We start from the raw sequence: 20707 nt of genomic DNA on the forward strand, positions 1-20707 counted from the left end.
TTGCTTTACCAGAGCATTGATCGGTTGCTATGGGCAACAGGGAGGGCTCTTCTCTCAGACCTCATTGATAAAGCTGCCCCAGAGGTCACATGACCGGTGCTGATTCTGGGTGAGGACTTTGTCACCCCAATATTCGCATTGCCCTCTCCCATCCCGATACATCTACTAACACCCCGCTCTGTTCCTGCAGGTGAAGACGCATCTCCAGGCGCAGACAGTGGCCGCCATCGCTGTAGGACATCAGCACAACCACCAGGTGAGACCAGAGGTCGAGATGTAACCTGCAGACCATCACACCCTGGACCGCTCTACAGATCTGCAGAACATCGCTCTGTCCTCTTTACCTCCTATTATACATAATCATATATCCTGCAGATTATCACACCCTGGACCGCTCTACAGAACATCACTCTGTCCTTTCTACTTCCTATTATACATAATCATATATTCTGCAGATTATTACACCCCTGACCTCTCTAGAGATCTGCAGAACATAGTTCTGCCCTCTCTCCCTCCTATTATACATAATCATATATTCTGCAGATTATTACACCCCTGACCTCTCTAGAGATCTGCAGAACATCGTTCTGTCCTCTCTCCCTCCTATTATACATAATAATATATTCTGCAGATTATTACACCCCTGACCTCTCTAGAGATCTGCAGAACATCGCTCTGCCCTCTCTCCCTCCTATTATACACAGTGCTATCTCCTGCAGATTATTACACCCCTGACCTCTCTAGAGATCTGCAGAACATTGTTCTGCCCTCTCTCCCTCCTATTATACATAATAATATATTCTGCAGATTATTACACCCCTGACCTCTCTAGAGATCTGCAGAACATCGCTCTGCCCTCTCTCCCTCCTATTATACACAGTGCTATCTCCTGCAGATTACTGTTGCTAATGGACTGTGTTAGGATACGAAGTCCAGTGGGGGTGGGGGCCGCGTCTCGTGCTCTCAGTGGTTTATTGATTGTGACACCGGCCGCTCCTCATCACCCAATCAGTAGTCCGATCTGTGATCCGGCCCCCGGGAATCCAGGGGAGTCAGGAGCCTGTACACATTACGCTGAATGTTTTTGTATCCTCCACTTTGTCACATTGAATTGTCACCTGCAGGTACTGAGGCTTGTGGCACATGCGATACCTATTGATGCTGGGGCCGTGCCAACAAACACATACTACTGCACTGCGCCAGACCAGCAAACTGCATAAATGCATACTACTCCATCTGTATAACCCAACTCCACAGTATAGTAATACATACCGCTCCACCTGTATAACCCAACACAACACTGCAAAAAATATACAGCTACACCTGTAAAAGCCAACACCACAGAATAGCAATACATACTGCTCCACCTGTAGTAACCCAACACAACCGTTTAATAATACATACTTCTCCACCTGAATAACCCAACACCACACTGTAGAAATATATACTGCTCCACCTGTAGTAACCCAACACCACACTGTAGAAATATATACTTCTCCACCTGAATAACCCAACACCACACTGTAGAAATATATACTTCTCCACCTGAATAACCCAACACCACACTGTAGAAATATATACTGCTCCACCTGTAGTAACCCAACACCACACTGTAGAAATATATACTTCTCCACCTGAATAACCCAACACCACACTGTAGAAATATATACTGCTCCACCTGAATAACCCAACACCACACTGTAGAAATAAATACTGCTCCACCTGTAGTAACCCAACACCACACTGTAGAAATATATACTGCTCCACCTGAATAACCCAACACCACACTGTAGAAATATATACTGCTCCACCTGAATAACCCAACACCACACTGTAGAAATATATACTGCTCCACCTGAATAACCCAACACCACACTGTAGAAATATATACTGCTCCACCTGAATAACCCAACACCACAGTATAGCAATACATACTGCTCCACCTGTAGTAACCTAACACCACAGTATAGCAATACATACTGCTCCACCTGTAGTAACCTAACACCACAAGCAGAAAGACTGCACATAGACCCCAAGAAAACCTCAACCATAATTAATAAGGATCCGCTGCCAGTAATAAAGACCCAGACCAACATAACTTTTATGCTGGGTGGTGATCGTTTTTTTAACCATACCAATAACCGTCAGGCGGGTAGTGCCAAACTCTTAGACCGAGGGGTGTAAGTGATATGCCTGCCGTGATATATAGTATAACAACAAAAAGAAACATAAAACCACAAAAAACAAGACCAAAAGGGAGGATGGGCGGGCAAACTGCTGCAGGTAAGTCCTGTGGAGACTGAGGGCAGGAAGAGGCAACTCAGGGGGCTAAAGGGATAGGGAGGGGCTAGAGAAAGGAGGGAAACCGGCCTATTAGCCACAGAGCTCATAGGAAACACCCAGGAGGTGTGCCTGCAAGGGGGGAGGGGGAGGGAGTAAGGGGAGGAGTTAAATACTAGAAATAACTTTAACCCTTTCCTGGTAGCTGCTAACAAAAGAGGTAAAGGAGGAAGACTCTGCAGTCAGTGTACCCCCTCCATACCCAGCCAGGTACCCTCCATACATACGGCGCTGCCCTTAATCCACACCACACTGCAGCCTGTCTCCATAACATATCCCTCTACCTACCTGGCAGTGTTCAGCTCTTCCATCCTCTACAGCCCTGTTGTATAGAAGAGGAGCACGGGGGTCAGATGGGGGGTCAGAAGCTTCCACCTCTGCCAGGAGATTCTCATTCCGCTCCCCTGTGCTCTCCATGTTCCGTTATACTGCCCTCTGGCTAAAGGAGCTGGGAGATGGGGGTCATGTGACCATAATCATGATATCATGATAGGTCCTTAACCTGATGTAAGTGGGGAGCCTACACTGGTGATGCTGGGCCGCTATTATCAGTGTAATCTCTGATGTCTGGCACAGGCAGGGACCCCGCACCTATCAGACCGGAGCACCTTGGTTTAGGCTGCTCTAGCGCTCGCGGTGCAGCATACATTACCCAGCAGTAGGGCTGGGCGATTAATCTAACAATTTGATTAATTCGCCCAAAATTTGAGAATTGATTTGATTTTTTATGAAAATTCGATTTTCAAAGAAAGAAAAATTGAGCGCTGCCCCTGCAGGGCAAGCAGTGGAGCTCAGGGCCCGAACTACAGTTTCCCGGCGGAAAGCCCCGAAAGTTGTTTTGATCTCGCTGCCCGCCATCGACAAAATAATATTGCCCGCCCGTCGTTCCGCCTGGACGCTGCTCCAGTGATGTCACTCGGCACTTATTCATAGGACAGACAGCCATAGCGGACGGCTGCACGCTCCTGCCCCGCCTCTGCACACATGCTCATAACGGGACGGGGGGGGGGGGGGCAGAGCCTGGCCGTCATTCACCCTGTTCTGCCTCCGCTGCACCTACTACTCCCTGCCACGGGGAACACCACCGCCACCCTGCCAATCAGCCTCCATCATCGTGCCAAATTCAAAAACCCACTGCTCCTGCCTCTCCCCGCCACCTGGGACACTGCTGCCAGGGGTACAACTCTCCAGGCCACCAGCAGCTGCCAACCTGCAGGGTACTCAAGGTATCCCTTTATATATACAGCACCAGGTCCGATACAGTGTACATAAAGGAGACTGCCTCAGTATACTGTGGTGATGCCCCGCCGTGAGGCTCGACCAGTCACTTGCCAGGTAGTGAAGTGTGACGCCACTCCAGTGGTGGTTGGTCGAGGCACAGCTCAGCCAGGTGTTATGTTGTTGTGACGCCAGTGCTGGTTGGGCACACAGGTATCCTAACAAAACACAACAATCACTGAACTCAGGGAGAACAGTGAAAAATTCCAATGGAGTACTCATTTAGGAGTCTCCATTGATTGTCCCATACAAAATTTGAATATGCAAAAAAGGGGTCCGTGGAGCCTCAGTTACGAGTCTCAAAACACGGGAATAGCCAGATATCCCTCTCTCCAGAGAAGGAAGCCCATTGCCAAGGGGTGCCTCCTAGTGGGGAGAGCACCAAACCACCCTGATACGTAGTCCCTCAGGTCCTCACTCTGTTGCGAGCTTTGGGACCTAAATAGGGAAACACCAGGGTGGCCCCTGTAAGTCAAAGTCTAACTCTGTGGCGAGTATAATGACATAAGACAAGGGTTACCAAGGCTAGGCATCCATCCACAGACTGCAGTTTCGGGGTATTTGCCCCTCGTCAGTGTGGAGCAGGATTCTGGCTACTGGGGCAATGATAAATAGACCAACAAAACACAACAATTACTGAACTCAGAACAGTGAAAAATTCCAATGGAGTGAGGACCTGAGGGACTACGTATCAGGGCGGTTTGGTGCTCTCCCCACTAGGAGGCACCCCTTGGCAATGGGCTTCCTTCTCTGGAGAGAGGGATATCTGGCTATTCCCGTGTTTTGAGACTCGTAACTGAGGCTCCACGGACCATTTTTTTGCATATTCAAATTTTGTATGGGACAATCAATGGAGACTTGTAAATGAGTACTCCATTGGAATTTTTCACTGTTCTCCCTGAGTTCAGTGATTGTTGTGTTTTGTTGGTCTATTTATCATTGCCCCAGTAGCCAGAATCCTGCTCCACACTGACGAGGGGCAAATACCCTGAAACTGCAGTCTGTGGATGGATGCCTAGCCTTGGTAACCCTTGTCTTATGTCGTCACACAGGTATCCTGGCACACCTGCTTTTATTTTGAGCGGGCTGGCTATACCTTTTCCCCTGTGGACAGTAACCTGCCGGGCTGTTTGGGGGTCCCTTGGGCAATTATCACAGTGGTCCGGAGTGGAATAGTGACCCACCCTGACTAATGGTACTGCCACCAACATAAAGAGGAGATAACCCAAGGAAAGTGTGATTACTGTGTCGGTGCTTGGTGAAGAACCACAGAGTCCCGTTAAAATACATATACTCTTGTTTACTATGAAGATACTTGATACAGAGAACATATAATACACTTTTGTCTTGATACATTGCTTTATACTTTAGAGTCCAGATCTGTACCAAGAGTGAAAAGGTGACACAGCCGTGCTGGCTGGGTTGTGTGATAAGAGACAGAAGAGGTTTCAGAAGAGTAGAGAGAAGGATGTTAAGAGAGTCCCAACCCAAGTAGTACTGTGCTCTGCCGGAACTTTAGAGGTAGAATAACTAGAATACTTGAAAGTTAAGAAAATACTTGTTCCTGTGTTTTGACTCCTTGTTCTTTGCACCACCTATTGCCCACCAGTGTCTGGTGACCCATCCTAAAGGGTGACACAAGCCCCAGAACTTGTTAGCTGGCATGAGCAGAGTGGCCAGAGTTCTCTGATTACACCCGAGCTGCGAGATAGAGTGCTTAGGCTTCTAGCAACTTTACTCTATCCGGATCAGTTCCTTTACTCCTTGTGAATACTGTCCTGCACCGTGTTACAATGTCCACGGCGTGGGTTACGATTATCCCTGACATGTCCTCTCTAGTAGAGACTTAAAGGGGTATTTCCCCCAAGAGCTAAAAAAATAAAATGCTCCCCCTGAGAATTTTGAGCCGTCTCCCGTCTTTCTAGCTGCTTCCGTTCCATAGTTACAAGTTATTTAAAAAGCCGAACTATATCTCACATGGCGTTGTCCAGAAAACTACATCTCCCATCATGCAATGCTTATGCAGAGCTGATATGCACAAGATATAGCAGAGCTGAATGAGCGATATATAGCAGAGCTGAATGAGCGATATATAGCAGAGCTGAATGAGCGATATATAGCAGAGCTGAATGAGCGATATAGCAGAGCTGAATGGGCGATATAGCAGCATTTGGTGCTGATGCTAGTGAGTCGGGGGGGTGGGGGGTGGCGGTGAATGACGGGGATGTGCCGCTGGCGATTGAGCTGCAGGGGAGAGCCACAGGTGACCTGAGGGAAGGAGTCGGGAGGCACTGATCAGCAGCAGCTGTCAGTGTCCTCACTCACTTCAATAGAGAAGCCGGCCTATTGAAGAGATGGAGGACACCTGATGCCGTCTCAGAGGGTGGGGGCCAGGAGCAGAGAGTGGAGACAGGTTGGACTGAGATTTGATGATTCTATGCGTTTGGTGGGGGTGAATGCAACTAGATAACAGCAAAACTGTGCAGAATCCATAATAAATTGATATTGGAAAGATGGAAAACTATGGGTGGGCAACGTATTAGTGCAAAAATTTTAGGGGGGAATACCCCTTTTACACTGCATGGTGTGTAATAAGGTTGCTTGAGGTAAAACTTTGTCTAGGTCTCGCATATACATGTGCTCCGCTCACTTCTAGACCACAACCCCGGACTGGGGACCTGGTAGGAGCCAGGGCCAAACTGCTGTAGAGAGCATCTTATCTTGCATCCTTCCTCTACAGAATCCAAGGTAAGAAGACCCCGCACTTCCTATACCCATGTAACTTCCTCCCTACAGCATATGTAAACTGTGCTGTGAGTGGTTGAGGAGTGCGTGTGTAAGATGTAAAGAGAAAGGTGATAGGTTAGAAGAAGAAAAAACTCTCATTGAAGTACAGATCCATGTGGTACATAAGAAAACAATAACCATTTAGTTCCTACAGCTGTGCAATATCTGGACACAAAGGGGGAGATTTATGAAGGGGTGTAAATATACACCTGGTGTAAACTGCCCACAGCAACCAATCACAGCTCAGCTTTCACCTCTGGTAAAATATAGGAGGAGCTGTGATTGGTTGCTGTGGGCAGTTTACACCAGGTGTATATTTACACCCTTTCATAAATCTCCCCCAAATACTTGTAACAACGACATATAGTGGTAAAACTTTGGTACTGCTACATTACCACTTACCTATTCCATGGGACGATTATCGGTCGCATAATCGTTAGCGATAAACGATTTCAAACGACCGCTATTGCGAACAGCCTGAAATCGTTCACCCATTTACATAAAACAATAATAGTAACTTATGATCGTTCTTGCGGTCGCCTTGTCACCGCTATTGCATTCGTTGCTACTGCGAACGTCAGAACAACGTATTATTCAATGCAAGCGGTTTGCGAACGAGCAATGATAAAAATAGGTCCAGGTCTTATTAAGCGATCAACAATTTCTCATTCGTTGTTTAATCGTTAACTGCTATTCAACCGAATGATTATCGTTTAGATCCGAACAATGTAACGATAATTTGAACGATAATCATCCCATGGGATAGGGCCCTTACTCTTTTAGGTACAGACTTTTGCGAAGGGTGTAACCAATAGCAACACCCATGGTGGGACACCTCAGTACAAAGAGTAATTATATACCGTGGTAGTGCAATGTCTGTATACACTGTGCCAGCCCTGGTGCTGTGTATAGCCCTGCTGCACTGCCACAGTATATACAGAGTCTGTATATACTGGGGCAGTCTCCTACATGTACACTAACCGCTCTGGTGCTGTGTATACAGACACTGACAGCTCTCCTCTCTTTGCCTCTATGGCATGGGGAGGGGTTACTGCACGAAAGAGTAAGGATAGGTAGAGGTAGATTTTAGCAAATATTGCTAAAGCCCTACCCAGCAGCCACCATCAGGGGACACTGTGCTCTGCTCATAGCAGTATATGACCCCAGTGGTTGGAGACAGGTGCACAGTGATGCTCTGCAGAGCATCTCATGTCTAACCCCACCCCCCCAAGCCAACAACTGCCAATCCTCTATGGCTGCAGATCTTCTCATCTCTGAATATTATTTGTAGTTATTAGAACTGAGTTAATCCTTAATCTCCATCTGACATCATTTCTTATGTTCAAAACCAAAGACAGAACGTTGCGACTGAACATCTGTACACTATATATATATAGATAAGTAGCTGTTCCTGTACTATAAGATGTGTGATCACATGTCTGATCACATGTCATTATATCAGTGATGTCATCCAGGGGGCGGGGCTGTGTATACCTCTCTATACTCATGATATACAGGGGGCGGGGCTGTGACTATCTCTCTATACACAGGATATACAGGGGGCGGGGCTGTGACTATCTCTCTATACACATGATATACAGGGGGCGGGGCTGTGACTATCTCTCTATACACATGATATACAGGGGGCGGGGCTGTGACTATCTCTATACACATGATATACAGGGGGCGGGGCTGTGACTATCTCTCTATACACATGATATACAGGGGGCGGGGCTGTGACTATCTCTCTATACACATGATATACAGGGGGCGGGGCTGTGACTATCTCTCTATACACATGATATACAGGGGGCGGGGCTGTGACTATCTCTCTGTACACATGACATACAGGGGGCAGGGCTGTGACTACCTCTATACACATGATATACAGTGGGCGGGGCTTGACTACCCCTCTATACACGTGACATACAGTGGGCGGGGCTGTGACTACCTCTCTATACACATGATATATGCAGTGTCCCAGAACAGAGTATCTATTTTTTACTTTGTCTCTGCCCCTTTATTATGACCAGTTCTGTTCTGGAAAGCTATGGTCCACTGCAAACTATGTGTATTGTGTCACCCCTCTCAGTATTCAGGTCTGCTATTCCATTCATTTCTTGTATGTATATTCAGTTATCAGTGCCTAAGGGTATTATGTCGCCCCCCCCCAGTGTTCAAGTATGGTACTTCTCATGTATATTTCACTGTATATGCCTAATGGTGTGATGATGCAATGGCTGGATGTCACATGACTGCCCCTGCTTCCAGGGTAGCTCCAATGGCCATCGAGCTTTGGCTGGGGAATACCATGTGACTTCCTCTCTGCCTCAGTCTTGTCTCCCACCTTCAGGGGGATAGGTTGTGTGTTGCTGCTGCTCCTGTGTCACAAGGCCGCAGCCCTGCGGTATCTGCTGCAGCATTACCAGAAGTGTTTCTGGCTGTGTTCTATTCTCAAGATTCTCATCTATTCTCCAGATCTGGGTTCCGTTCTTCAGTCATTCCTCTCATCATCTTCTCTAATCATCAGCAGCAAGTATTCATCTCAGTCTCATTCCACCCAGCATCTTATCCTCAGTATCACTACTACTCCCATCATTCAGCACACTACTCTCACAGCCTATTGCAGCATCACCCATTACTCTGCCTTATCCAAGTCCGCCTTATTCCCGGTTGCATCCGGAGAGACTGTTGCTACTAGTTACCACCGTTACAATAAATATACAACTACCGTTGTTTCTGAACCCTGGCATTGGTGTGATAATTGGTGCCCTGACTAAGGACAACGAAGAATCGCATGCCCAGTATTCCCGCATGGTCAGGAGCCCGGTTTCCAGCTGTGATCCCTTGTGCCTAAACCGTGACAACCCTCTAGCTAGCAGCTGCCCTGGTTCCTGCCCGCAACAACATCCTCTTAGCGGAGTGGCCCCTAGGGGCCCGGGCATCGCATATACCGGGGGTGGGGCTATGACTACCTCTCTATACACAGTATATAGCGGGGGCGGGGGCTGTGACTATCTCTCTGTACACATGACATACAGGGGGCAGGGCTGTGACTACCTCTATACACAGGATATACAGGGGACGGGGCTGTGACTACCTCTCTATACACATGACATACAGGGGGCGGGGCTTTGACTATACACATGATATACAGAGGCGGTGCTATGACTACCTTTATACACAGTATATAAAGAGGGGCGGGGCTGTGACTACCACTCTATACACATGGCATACAGGGAACGGGGCTGTGACTACCTCTCTATGCACATGACATACAGAGGGCGGGGCTGTGACTACCTCTCTATACACATGACATACAGGGGGCGGGGCTGTGACTATCTCTCTATACACATGATATACAGGCTGGTTGTCAGCAGTAATATATGAATAGCTGTTCCTGTAGTATACGATGTGTGGGTCTCATATGTGATCACATCATTGAATCTGTATATGTGTATAGCAGTGTATATGTGCATATACACAGCTATACACAAATTTCTATACACGGCTATACACATAGACACGGCTATACACACATATACAGATATACACAGATGTACACACATATACAGCTATACATGGCTATACACACATACACAGCAGTATATAGCAGTGTATATGTTGGTGTTAGTTTTGGTTGCCCTCGCCTGTCCTGTGCTTCCTCAGCTCTTTTCTTGTTTTCCTATCTCCTTCACCTTTGTCCCACACCGACGGAACGTGACACAGAGAAAACCCATTATCTCCTAAGGGGATCACGTGACTAATCCTATAGCCAGAGGAAAATGGATGACATCACCCGATAGCAGAGAAATACTGGAGCTGTGCAAATACTTCAACCATCAAGGGATTAAAGATCATGTGGCAGCAATGCCAGAGCAATGTTCTGCATATGTCTAAAGAGGACAGGGGTGTAATAATCTGCAGGATATATCACTATGCATCTGCCAGGAGGTAGAGAGGACAGAGCGATGTTCTGCAGATCTCTAGAGGGGACAGGGGTGTAATAATCTCCAGGATATATCACTATGTGTCTGCCAGGATACAACACACCCTAGCAGTATGGAGGAACAGTCACCATGATGAGGGACAGCCATGGGCAGGCTGGGCAGTGTAGTTCACCAGTCTTGTCACAGTTCATAGGCAGCAGGGGTTTCCACATATACCGGATACTAACCTCTCCTCTATATATACAGGACATCCTCCCCCATTAGAAAGGTCACTGGTGGCTGAGCAGGATCCTCCCCTTTTCTAGAACCTTCTATACATGACTGTATAATATCCTTACATACACTGCTCAAGAACATACAGGGACACCTCCTAGATGTGACTGAAATCTTCTCAGTGATACTTTGTTTTGTACAAAGCTGAATGTGCCGACACCAACATCCCACACACCTCATCACTGGAAATCCCATGTATTACCCAATGGTGGCCTGGAGGTGGCGTCAACACAAAATTACAATGGAAAAACACCCTCCAGGCTGATCCAACTTTGCTGTAATGTCCTTATACCAAGTGACATTGAGGCAGAGTATTGTGTGTGGCCTCCACGTGCCCGTATGATGTCGCTACAAGGCCCGGGCATGCTCCTGATGGGGTGTCTGTATGACCTTCCTACAAGGCCCGGGCATGCTCCTGATGGGGTGTCTGTATGACCTCCCTACAAGGCCCGGGCATGCTCCTGATGAGGTGTCTGTATGACCTCCCTACAAGGCCCGGGCATGCTCCTGATGAGGTGTCTGTATGACCTCCCTACAAGGCCCGGGCATGCTCCTGCTGAGGTGGCCGATGGTCTCCTGAGGGATATCCTCCCAGACCTGGACAGTCTGTTCTGCAACATGACGTTGGTGGATGAAGGCGACATGATGTCACTGATGGGCTCAATGGGATTCAGGGGAACGGGTGGCCAGTCAATAGCTTCAATGCCTTCTTCTTGCCCCCCCCCCATTACTGACCCACTGCCAGACCGCTCATGCTGAGGGATGTTGCAGGCAGCAGATCGCTCTCCACGGTGTCTCCAGACTCTGTCACGTTTGTCACATGTGCTCAGTGTGAGCCTGCTCTCATCTGTGAGGAGCACAAGGGGCGCCAGTGGTAAATCTGCCAATCCTGGTGTTTTCTGGCAAATGCCACGTGTCCTGCACGGTGTTGGACTGTGAGCACAACCCCCATCTGTGGACGTTGGGCCCTCATACCATCCTCATGGAGTCCATTTCTAACCGTTTGTGCAGACACATGCACATCTGTGGCTGCTGGAGGTGATTGTGCAGGGCTCGGGCAGTGCTCCTCCTGTTCCTCCTTGCACGAAGGCGGAGGTCGCGGTCCTGCTGCTGGGGTGTTGCCTCCTACGGCCTCCTCCACGACTCCCGGTGTACTGGCCTGTCTCCTGGTAGTACCTCCAGCCTCTGGACACTACGCTGACAGACGCAGCAAACCTTCTTGCCACAGATCGCATTGATGTGCCATCCTGGATGAGCTGCACTACCTGAGCCACTTGTGTGGGTTGTAGATGTTGTCTCATGCTACCACAAGTGTGTAAGCACCACCAACATTCAAAAGTGACCAAAGCATCAGCCAGAAAGCCTAGGTAGTGAGAAGTGGTCTGTGGTCCCCACCTGCAAAACCTTTCTTTATTAAGGGGGTCTTGCTGATTGCCAATAATTTCCAGCTGTTGTCTATTCCATTTGCACAACAGCAGGTGTCAGTGATTGTCAGTCGGTGTTGCTTCCTAAGTGGACAGTTTGATTTCACAGAAGTTTGATTTACAACTACAGTGTCATCCTCTCTCTTTTTTTATCTCCTGCTCAGAGCGTCAGTTCTGCCTTTGAGACTATCTACAAGAAGCAGGGAATCTTAGGACTTTGGCGCGGTGTGAATGGAGCCGTCCCTCGTGTCATGGTTGGATCTGCGGTGCAGTTGGCAACTTTTGCTAATGCCAAAGAATGGGTGAAAAAGCAGAAGGTAATGGAGAGCAGTCACCAGGGGTGTGGAGGGGAGTGGGGGGCGGTTATGGGGTCTCACTGTAATAATGTGCCTCTTGTTTCCGCTCCCCCAGTGGTTCTTAGATGACAGCTGGCTGGTGCCGTTGGCCGGAGGGATGATCAGCAGCATTGGCGTTGCAGTAGCGATGACGCCATTTGATGTGGTCAGCACCCGCCTGTATAACCAGCCTGTGGACAGCGAGGGCCGGGTGAGCGCAGCTCTGCAGTCACATGTATGGCTCCTCCTGTAGCGTCCTCCTAACTCTTGTTGCCTCTCCTCAGGGCCGCCTCTATCGGGGATTCCTAGACTGCTTCCTGAAGATCACACATAAGGAGGGCATCCTGGCTCTCTACAAGGGCATTGTCCCGGCCTACGTCCGCCTGGGGCCGCACACCATCCTCAGCCTGCTCTTCTGGGAGGAGCTTAGAAAGCTGACCTATTACTACCAGCACCACTGAGGACGGAGCCAAGAAGGACCTTACATCTGGGGCCCCATCTCGGGGCCCATATTATCTCAGGGTTCAGAAGGAGACTGAAGAGGCAAGGTGATGGCAACAAAAAGAAGCTGAGGTTTTGGTACATTGTGCCAAGATGGAGGCGAGCGATGGCGTCACAAGTGAACGATGCTGCAGATGCAAACTGAAAGTGTTCACCGTCTTATAGTTTAGTTATTTTTATAATAATTGGGGTGCTGGCGCCCCCCTGCACCCTCCCCCGGATTACAGGGTCCATATATGTGATGTATGTATTTCTCCTGCAGAGGACAGATCACTCCTTATCGCTGCAGGTTATAGAATCAGTACCAGTTGCAGTGCAGGGTTATCCTAAGCTGTGGAGCTCAGGATTACATGGTTGCAATAATAAATATGGCCGTCTGTATACTGCTCCCCCCCACCCAGGACTGGTGGTATACTGCTCCCCCCCACCCAGGACTGATGGTATACTGCTCCCCCCCACCCAGGGCAGGTGGTACACTGCTCCCCCCCACCCAGGACTGGTGGTATACTGCTCCCCCTCCCAGGACAGGTGGTACACTGCTCCCCCCCCACCCAGGACTGATGGTATACTGCTCCCCCTCCCAGGACAGGTGGTACACTGCTCCCCCCCACCCAGGACTGATGGTATACTGCTCCCCCTCCCAGGACAGGTGGTACACTGCTCCCCCCCCCCCCACCAAGGACTGATGGTATACTGCTTCCCCTCTCATGACAGGTGGTACACTGCTCCCCCCCACCCAGGACTGATGGTATACTGCTTCCCCTCTCAGGACAGGTGGTACACTTCCCCACCCACGCACCAAGGACTGGTGGTATACCGCTCCCACCCAGGAAAGAATCAGATCAGGGAGAACTATAGACACATAATATAAGTGCCTTGGGTTCTGCGCCCCTCCCCCCACTGAAGGGGCAAAAATAAAATCTTGTCTACCTGAAATCTGCTCAGTGAGTCGTGATTATTATTAGTAGTAGTAGATGTGGTGGTACTGTTATCATACAGTCAGGTGTATTATAAGGGAAGTAGTACTGTGCACTGTCCCTGGATAGTTTAGTCGATATGTGGTCGGGAAAGGATAGATATCTGAGGGTTGTTGGCGATGGAACGTATTCCGAGCAGAGACTGGTTACAAGTGCTGGCCACAAGGGTCTGTTCTACAGAATATGTCTGTAGTGACATAGGAGAAGGTTAGGAAAGAGCTTTCAAAAATATACATGATGGGGGAGGTTTATCAAACATGGTGTAAAGTGAAACTGTCTCAGTCGCCGCTAGAAACCAATCAGATTCCACCTTTCATTCCTCACAGACTCTTTGGAAAATGGAAGGTGGAATCTGATTGGTTTCTTGGGGCAACTGGGCCAGTTTCACTTTACACCAAGTTTGATACATTTCCCCATCGATGTGTTTAAATGTACAACCTAATATCAGATGGTATTACACCCCAGATAAACTGTCCCGTATGTTTGAAGGGACAACTGACCACCATTGGAGAAACTGCGGAGGTAGAGGCACCCTTCTGCACATATGGCAGTGCCCGGTAATCAAACCTTACTGGAACAACACGGTTCTCCCCATAGGGATCCCCCAGACACCCCAACTTGTCTTACTCTTCCTAAATATAGATCATATCCCATTTAAATATAGACGATTCATGCCAAAACAGTCTTGGCTAGACATTGGAGATCCACCACCATCTCGGACATACAAGAGTGAATGGAGGCTGTTACACTTATCACTATGGAAGAATCATAGCTTTAGGCTCTTTAAACATGAAAAAAATTCTCCATAACATGGAGTATGTGGAGGGCCTCTACCTATTTTAAAGATGTCTGAGATACCATGGTATTACACTGTCTATAACTATATGACCCTTTGTGACCTACAGTTTCTATAGCTCTGATTATATCCACATCACAGTCTCTTTCATATGTTGTCTGTAAGCCGTTCTGAGACTTTTCCATCGCTTCTAGTGATGGATCTACTTCATCTTTTCAAATTGGATTGAGTAGAATCAACGCAAGTGGTCGGCTATGGACGTTGCCGGATGACTAGTTGAACTTCTCTCTCGAGTTTCTGTTTCTAGTCCTAAAATTGGGACATTTTTCTTTTTATGTTATACCTCAAATGATCTCTGGAATACTTGTTATACCTCATAACGGGAATATTTTATCACATCTTTCTAAGTTTGTAATATATTGATATTACTTAGAAAATATCAATAAAGATTATTGAATAGGAGAAGGTTTAGTAGGTAAGGATAGTGATATAGGAGAAGGGTTGGTGAGTAAGGATAGTGATATAGGAGAAGGGTTGGTGGGTAAGGATAGTGACATAGGAGAAGGGTTGGTAGGTAAGGATAGTGACATAGGAGAAGGTTTGGTAGGTAAGGATAGTGACATAGGAGGTTTGGTGGGTAAGGATAGTGACATAGGAGAAGGGTTGGTGAGTAAGGATAGTGACATAGGAGAAGGTTTAGTAGGTAAGGATAGTGATATAGGAGAAGGGTTGGTAGGTAAGGATAGTGGCATAGGAGAAGGGTTGGTGGGTAAGGTTAGTGACAGGAGAAGGGTTGGTGAGTAAGGATAGTGACATAGGAGAAGGGTTGGTAGGTAAGGATAGTGACATAGGAGAAGGGTTGGTGGGTAAGGATAGTGACAGGAGGTTTGGTGGGTAAGGATAGTGATATAGGAGAAGGTTTGGTAGGTAAGGATAGTGACATAGGAGGTTTGGTGGGTAAGGATAGTGACATAGGAGAAGGGTTGGTGAGTAAGGATAGTGACATAGGAGAAGGGTTGGTGAGTAAGGATAGTGACATAGGAGAAGGGTTGGTGAGTAAGGATAGTGACATAGGAGAAGGTTTAGTAGGTAAGGATAGTGATATAGGAGAATGGTTGGTAGGTAAGGATAGTGGCATAGGAGAAGGGTTGGTGGGTAAGGTTAGTGACAGGAGAAGGGTTGGTGAGTAAGGATAGTGACATAGGAGAAGGGTTGGTAGGTAAGGATAGTGACATAGGAGAAGGTTTGGTAGGTAAGGATAGTGATATAGGAGAAGGTTTGGTAGGTAAGGATAGTGACATAGGAGAAGGTTTGGTAGGTAAGGATAGTGACATAGGTTTGGTGGGTAAGGATAGTGATATAGGAGAAGGGTTGGTGAGTAAGGATAGTGACATAGGAGAAGGGTTGGTGAGTAAGGATAGTGACATAGGAGAAGGTTTAGTAGGTAAGGATAGTGATATAGGAGAAGGGTTGGTAGGTAAGGATAGTGACATAGGAGAAGGTTTGGTAGGTAAGGATAGTGACATAGGAGAAGGTTTGGTAGGTAAGGATAGTGGCATAGGAGAAGGGTTGGTGGGTAAGGTTAGTGACAGGAGAAGGGTTGGTGAGTAAGGATAGTGACATAGGAGAAGGGTTGGTAGGTAAGGATAGTGACATAGGAGAAGGTTTGGTAGGTAAGGATAGTGACATAGGAGAAGGTTTGGTAGGTAAGGATAGTGATATAGGAGAAGGGTTGGTGGGTAAGGTTAGTGACAGGAGAAGGGTTGGTGGGTAAGGTTAGTGACAGGAGAAGGGTTGGTGGGTAAGGATAGTGATATAGGAGAAGGGTTGGTGGGTAAGGATAGTGATATAGGAGAAGGGGTGGTGGGTAAGGTTAGTGACATAGGAGAAGGGTTGGTGGGTAAGGATAGTGACATAGGAGAAGGGTTGGTAGGTAAGGATAGTGACATAGGAGAAGGGTTGGTAGGTAAGGATAGTGACATAGGAGAAGGTTTGGTAGGTAAGGATAGTGACATAGGAGAAGGTTTGGTAGGGAAGGATAGTGATATAGGAGAAGGGTTGGTGGGTAAGGTTAGTGACAGGAGAAGGGTTGGTGGGTAAGGATAGTGATATAGGAGAAGGGGTGGTGGGTAAGGATAGTGATATAGGAGAAGGGGTGGTGGGTAAGGTTAGTGACATAGGAGAAGGGTTGGTGGGTAAGGATAGTGACATAGGAGAAGGGTTGGTAGGTGAGGATAGTGACATAGGAGAAGGTTTGGTAGATAAGGATAGTGACAGGAGAAGGTTTGGTGGGTAAGGATAGTGACATAGGAGAAGGGTTGGTAGGTAAGGATAGTGACATAGGAGAAAGGTTGGTAGATAAGGATAGTGATATAGGAGAAGGGTTGGTGGGTAAGGATAGTGACATAGTAGAAGGGTTGGTGGGTAAGGTTAGTGATATAGGAGAAGGGTTGGTAGATAAGGACAGTGATATAGGAGAAGGGTTGGTGGGTAAGGATAGTGATATAGAAGGGTTGGTAGGTAAGGATAGTGACATAGGAGAAGGGTTGGTAGGTAAGGATAGTGACATAGGAGAAGGGTTGGTAGGTAAGGATAGTGACATAGGAGAAGGGTTGGTAGGTAAGGATAGTGACATAGTAGAAGGGTTGGTGGGTAAGGATAGTGACATAGTAGAAGGGTTGGTGGGTAAGGTTAGTGATATAGGAGAAGAGTTGGTAGATAAGGATAGTGATATAAGAGAAGGGTTGGTGGGTTGGACTGTATACATATAATGGTATGCTGTTCTGTATATATAAAGGTTTCCATCATGCCCTCCCTTTCCCTTTTTCCTCCTGTAACACATATAAAGGTTTCTATCATGTACTCCCTTCCCCTTCTTCCTCCTGTAATAAAAAAAAAAATTAAATTATATATATATATACAGTGGTACCTTGGTTTAAGAGTAACTTGGTTTAAGAGCGTTTTGGTTTAAGAGCTCACAGTTTTTTAAAATTGTGACTTGGTTTAAGAGCATTGCTTTGGTTTAAGAGCTCCCTGTACTGGGTGAAAGCGCGAGTGGAGGAGGGGCATAGTCTGCACAGCCAGGTCTACAGCACTGTACTATGATTCAGTAAGTCTCCCTCACCTTTCAAATCATAGGAGATCCACTTCAGACTGGGGCTTACATCAGAGGACAGGACTGTGGAGGTAATCTCTCCATAGCTGTAACCCCTCTCTCCCCGGACAGAGAGCGCTGCATGTATGTGCCCACATCTGCCCTGCTCATTCCTTCCTGCTCCCTGCAGTCTCTGTCCTCCCTTGTGTTTCCCATCCTCTCCATTACTGTACAGTAACTTATAATATCACAGATTCTGCTGTTTCTGAATGTTTGTTTCATTTGTTTTACAGGTTATTCAGAATAATAAATCATAACTTTTGGGCTGGGGAACCAATTGTCTGCATTTGTATGATTTCTTATGGGAAAATTTGCTTTGGTTTAAGAGTGGATTTGGATTACAAGCACGGTGCCGGAACGAATTATGCTCGTAATCCAAGGCACCACTGTATATGTATATGTATATATATATATATATATATATATATATATATATATATATATATATATATATATACACACACAGGAGGAAGAGGGTACATGATGGAAACCTTTAAATACATTACAGGAGGGAGAAACTGAACACAAGAACAAGGGGACAAAATCAGGGGTTATTGGGAAAAAGATCAGAAGCAACATGAGTTGGAGCAGTTGTACTGTGCAGTGTGATGTAGAGGTAGAGCAGTTGTACTGTGCAGTGTGATGTAGAGGTAGAGCAGTTGTACTGTGCGGTGAGATGTAGAGTTGGAGCAGTTGTACTGTGCGGTGTGATGTAGAGTTGGAGCAGTTGTACTGGGCAGTGTGATGTAGAGTTAGAGCAGTTGTACTGTGCGGTATGATGTAGAGTTAGAGCAGTTGTACTGTGCGGTGTGATATAGACCTGGAGCAGTTGTACTGTGCAGTGTGATGTAGAGGTAGAGCAGTTGTACTGTGCGGTGAGATGTAGAGTTAGAGCAGTTGTACTGTGCGGTGTAATGTAGAGTTAGAGCAGTTGTACTGTGCGGTGTAATGTAGAGGTAGAGCAGTTGTACTGTGCAGTCTGATGTAGAGGTAGAGCAGTTGTACTGTGCGGTGAGATGTAGAGTTAGAGCAGTTGTACTGTGCGGTGTGATGTAGAGTTAGAACAGTTGTACTGTGCGGTATGATGTAGAGTTAGAGCAGTTGTACTGGGCAGTGTGATATAGACCTGGAGTAGTTGTACTGTGCAGCCTCGGCTGTGTTGTGCTGGGTCTCCAGGTTACTGGGTGTTTTCCTTCCTCAGGTTGACATATGACAGGCGCAGAGCGTTGCCTCTTGTCCCGCTGGGCGTCACTCGCTCAGTATCACTTCTCCCCTCCCCCTCTACCTTGTGGATAACATCCAAATCTATTCCAGGGCTCTCAGAATCCGGCGCTGACCTCCCGGGCTCCACGTGCTGCGCAGGTGCCAGAGGCCGCCGGACACGAGGGAATCAGGACCTGTAAACAGACCTTATAAATAGAGGCGGATTATGTGATCGCGGCTCCCGGGAGGTGACAACCAACGGAGGACATGACGGGAGTGATACAACATATAATGGGCCCTGGGCCATATACACGTATAGGCTGGGTTCACACACAGTATATTTCAGGGAGTATTTGGTCCTCATGTCAGGTCCTCATTGCAACCAAAACCAGGAGTGGATTGAAAACACAGAAAGGCTCTGTTCACATAATGGTGAAAATTGAGTGGATGGCCGCCATTAAATGGCAAATATTTGCTGTTATTTTAAAACAACGGCCGTTATATTGAAATAATGGCCGTTATTTACTGTTGGCGGCCATCCACTCAATTTCAACATTGTGTGAACAGATCCTTTCTGTGTTTTCAATCCACTCCTGGTTTTGGTTGCAATGAGGACCTGACATGAGGACCAAATACTGCCTGAAATATACTGTGTGTGAACCCAGCCATAACATAGGAGTCTGTGTGTAGCTATAGGGTGGAGGTGACAACCAGCGGAGGACATGGCAGGAGTGATATAACATATACTGGGCCCTGGGCTGTATACACAAATAACATGGGAGTCTGTGTGTAGCTATAGGGTGGAGGTGACAACCAGCGGAGGACATGACGGGAGTGATATAACATATACTGGGCCCTGGGCTGTATACACATATAACATGGGAGTCTGTGTGTAGCTATAGGGTGGAGGTGACAACCAGCGGAGGACATGACGGGAGTGATATAACATATACTGGGCCCTGGGCTGTATACACAAATAACATAGGAGTCTGTGTGTAGCTATAGGGTGGAGGTGACAACCAGCGGAGGACATGGCAGGAGTGATATAACATATACTGGGCCCTGGGCTGTATACACAAATAACATGGGAGTCTGTGTGTAGCTATAGGGTGGAGGTGACAACCAGCGGAGGACATGACGGGAGTGATATAACATATACAGGGCCCTGGGCTGTATACACATATAACATTGGAGTCTGTGTGTAGCTATAGGGTGGAGGTGACAACCAGCGGAGGACATGACGGGAGTGATATAACATATACTGGGCCCTGGGCTGTATACACATATAACATGGGAGTCTGTGTGTAGCTATAGGGTGGAGGTGACAACCAGCGGAGGACATGACGGGAGTGATATAACATATACTGGGCCCTGGGCTGTATACACGTATAACATGGGAGTCTGTGTGTAGCTATAGGGTGGAGGTGACAACCAGCGGAGGACATGACGGGAGTGATATAACATATACTGGGCCCTGGGCTGTATACACGTATAACATGGGAGTCTGTGTGTAGCTATAGGGTGGAGGTGACAACCAGCGGAGGACATGACGGGAGTGATATAACATATACTGGGCCCTGGGCTGTATACACATATAACATGGGAGTCTGTGTGTAGCTATAGGGTGGAGGTGACAACCAGTGGAGGACATGACAGGAGTGATATAACATATACTGGGCCCTGGGCTGT

The 20707-nt window shown here is 47.4% G+C and overlaps 1 protein-coding gene across 2 annotated transcripts in view; it reads left to right on the forward strand.

Moving 5' to 3' along the window:
• The window catches only part of SLC25A34 (solute carrier family 25 member 34), a 20684-nt gene extending 6860 nt beyond the window's left edge, over nt 1-13824 (forward strand). Inside the window, exons 2-6 of one of the 2 annotated variants that reach the window (XR_011359221.1) lie at nt 191-256; nt 12217-12369; nt 12464-12598; nt 12672-13537; nt 13603-13824. Coding sequence is in view for 1 of the 2 variants with exons in the window: in XM_069947500.1 (XP_069803601.1) it covers nt 191-256; nt 12217-12369; nt 12464-12598; nt 12672-12848 (531 nt within the window). In the remaining variant the exon portion in view is untranslated. Of the gene's footprint in view, nt 1-190; nt 257-12216; nt 12370-12463; nt 12599-12671 lie in introns of both variants that reach the window. The other variant, XM_069947500.1, reaches the window with a different exon arrangement.
• The last annotated feature ends 6883 nt before the right edge of the window (nt 13825-20707 follow it).

The sequence above is a fragment of the Dendropsophus ebraccatus genome, chromosome 12 (assembly GCF_027789765.1).
Source record: "Dendropsophus ebraccatus isolate aDenEbr1 chromosome 12, aDenEbr1.pat, whole genome shotgun sequence".
In the NCBI taxonomy this organism is placed as follows: Eukaryota; Metazoa; Chordata; class Amphibia; order Anura; family Hylidae; genus Dendropsophus; species Dendropsophus ebraccatus.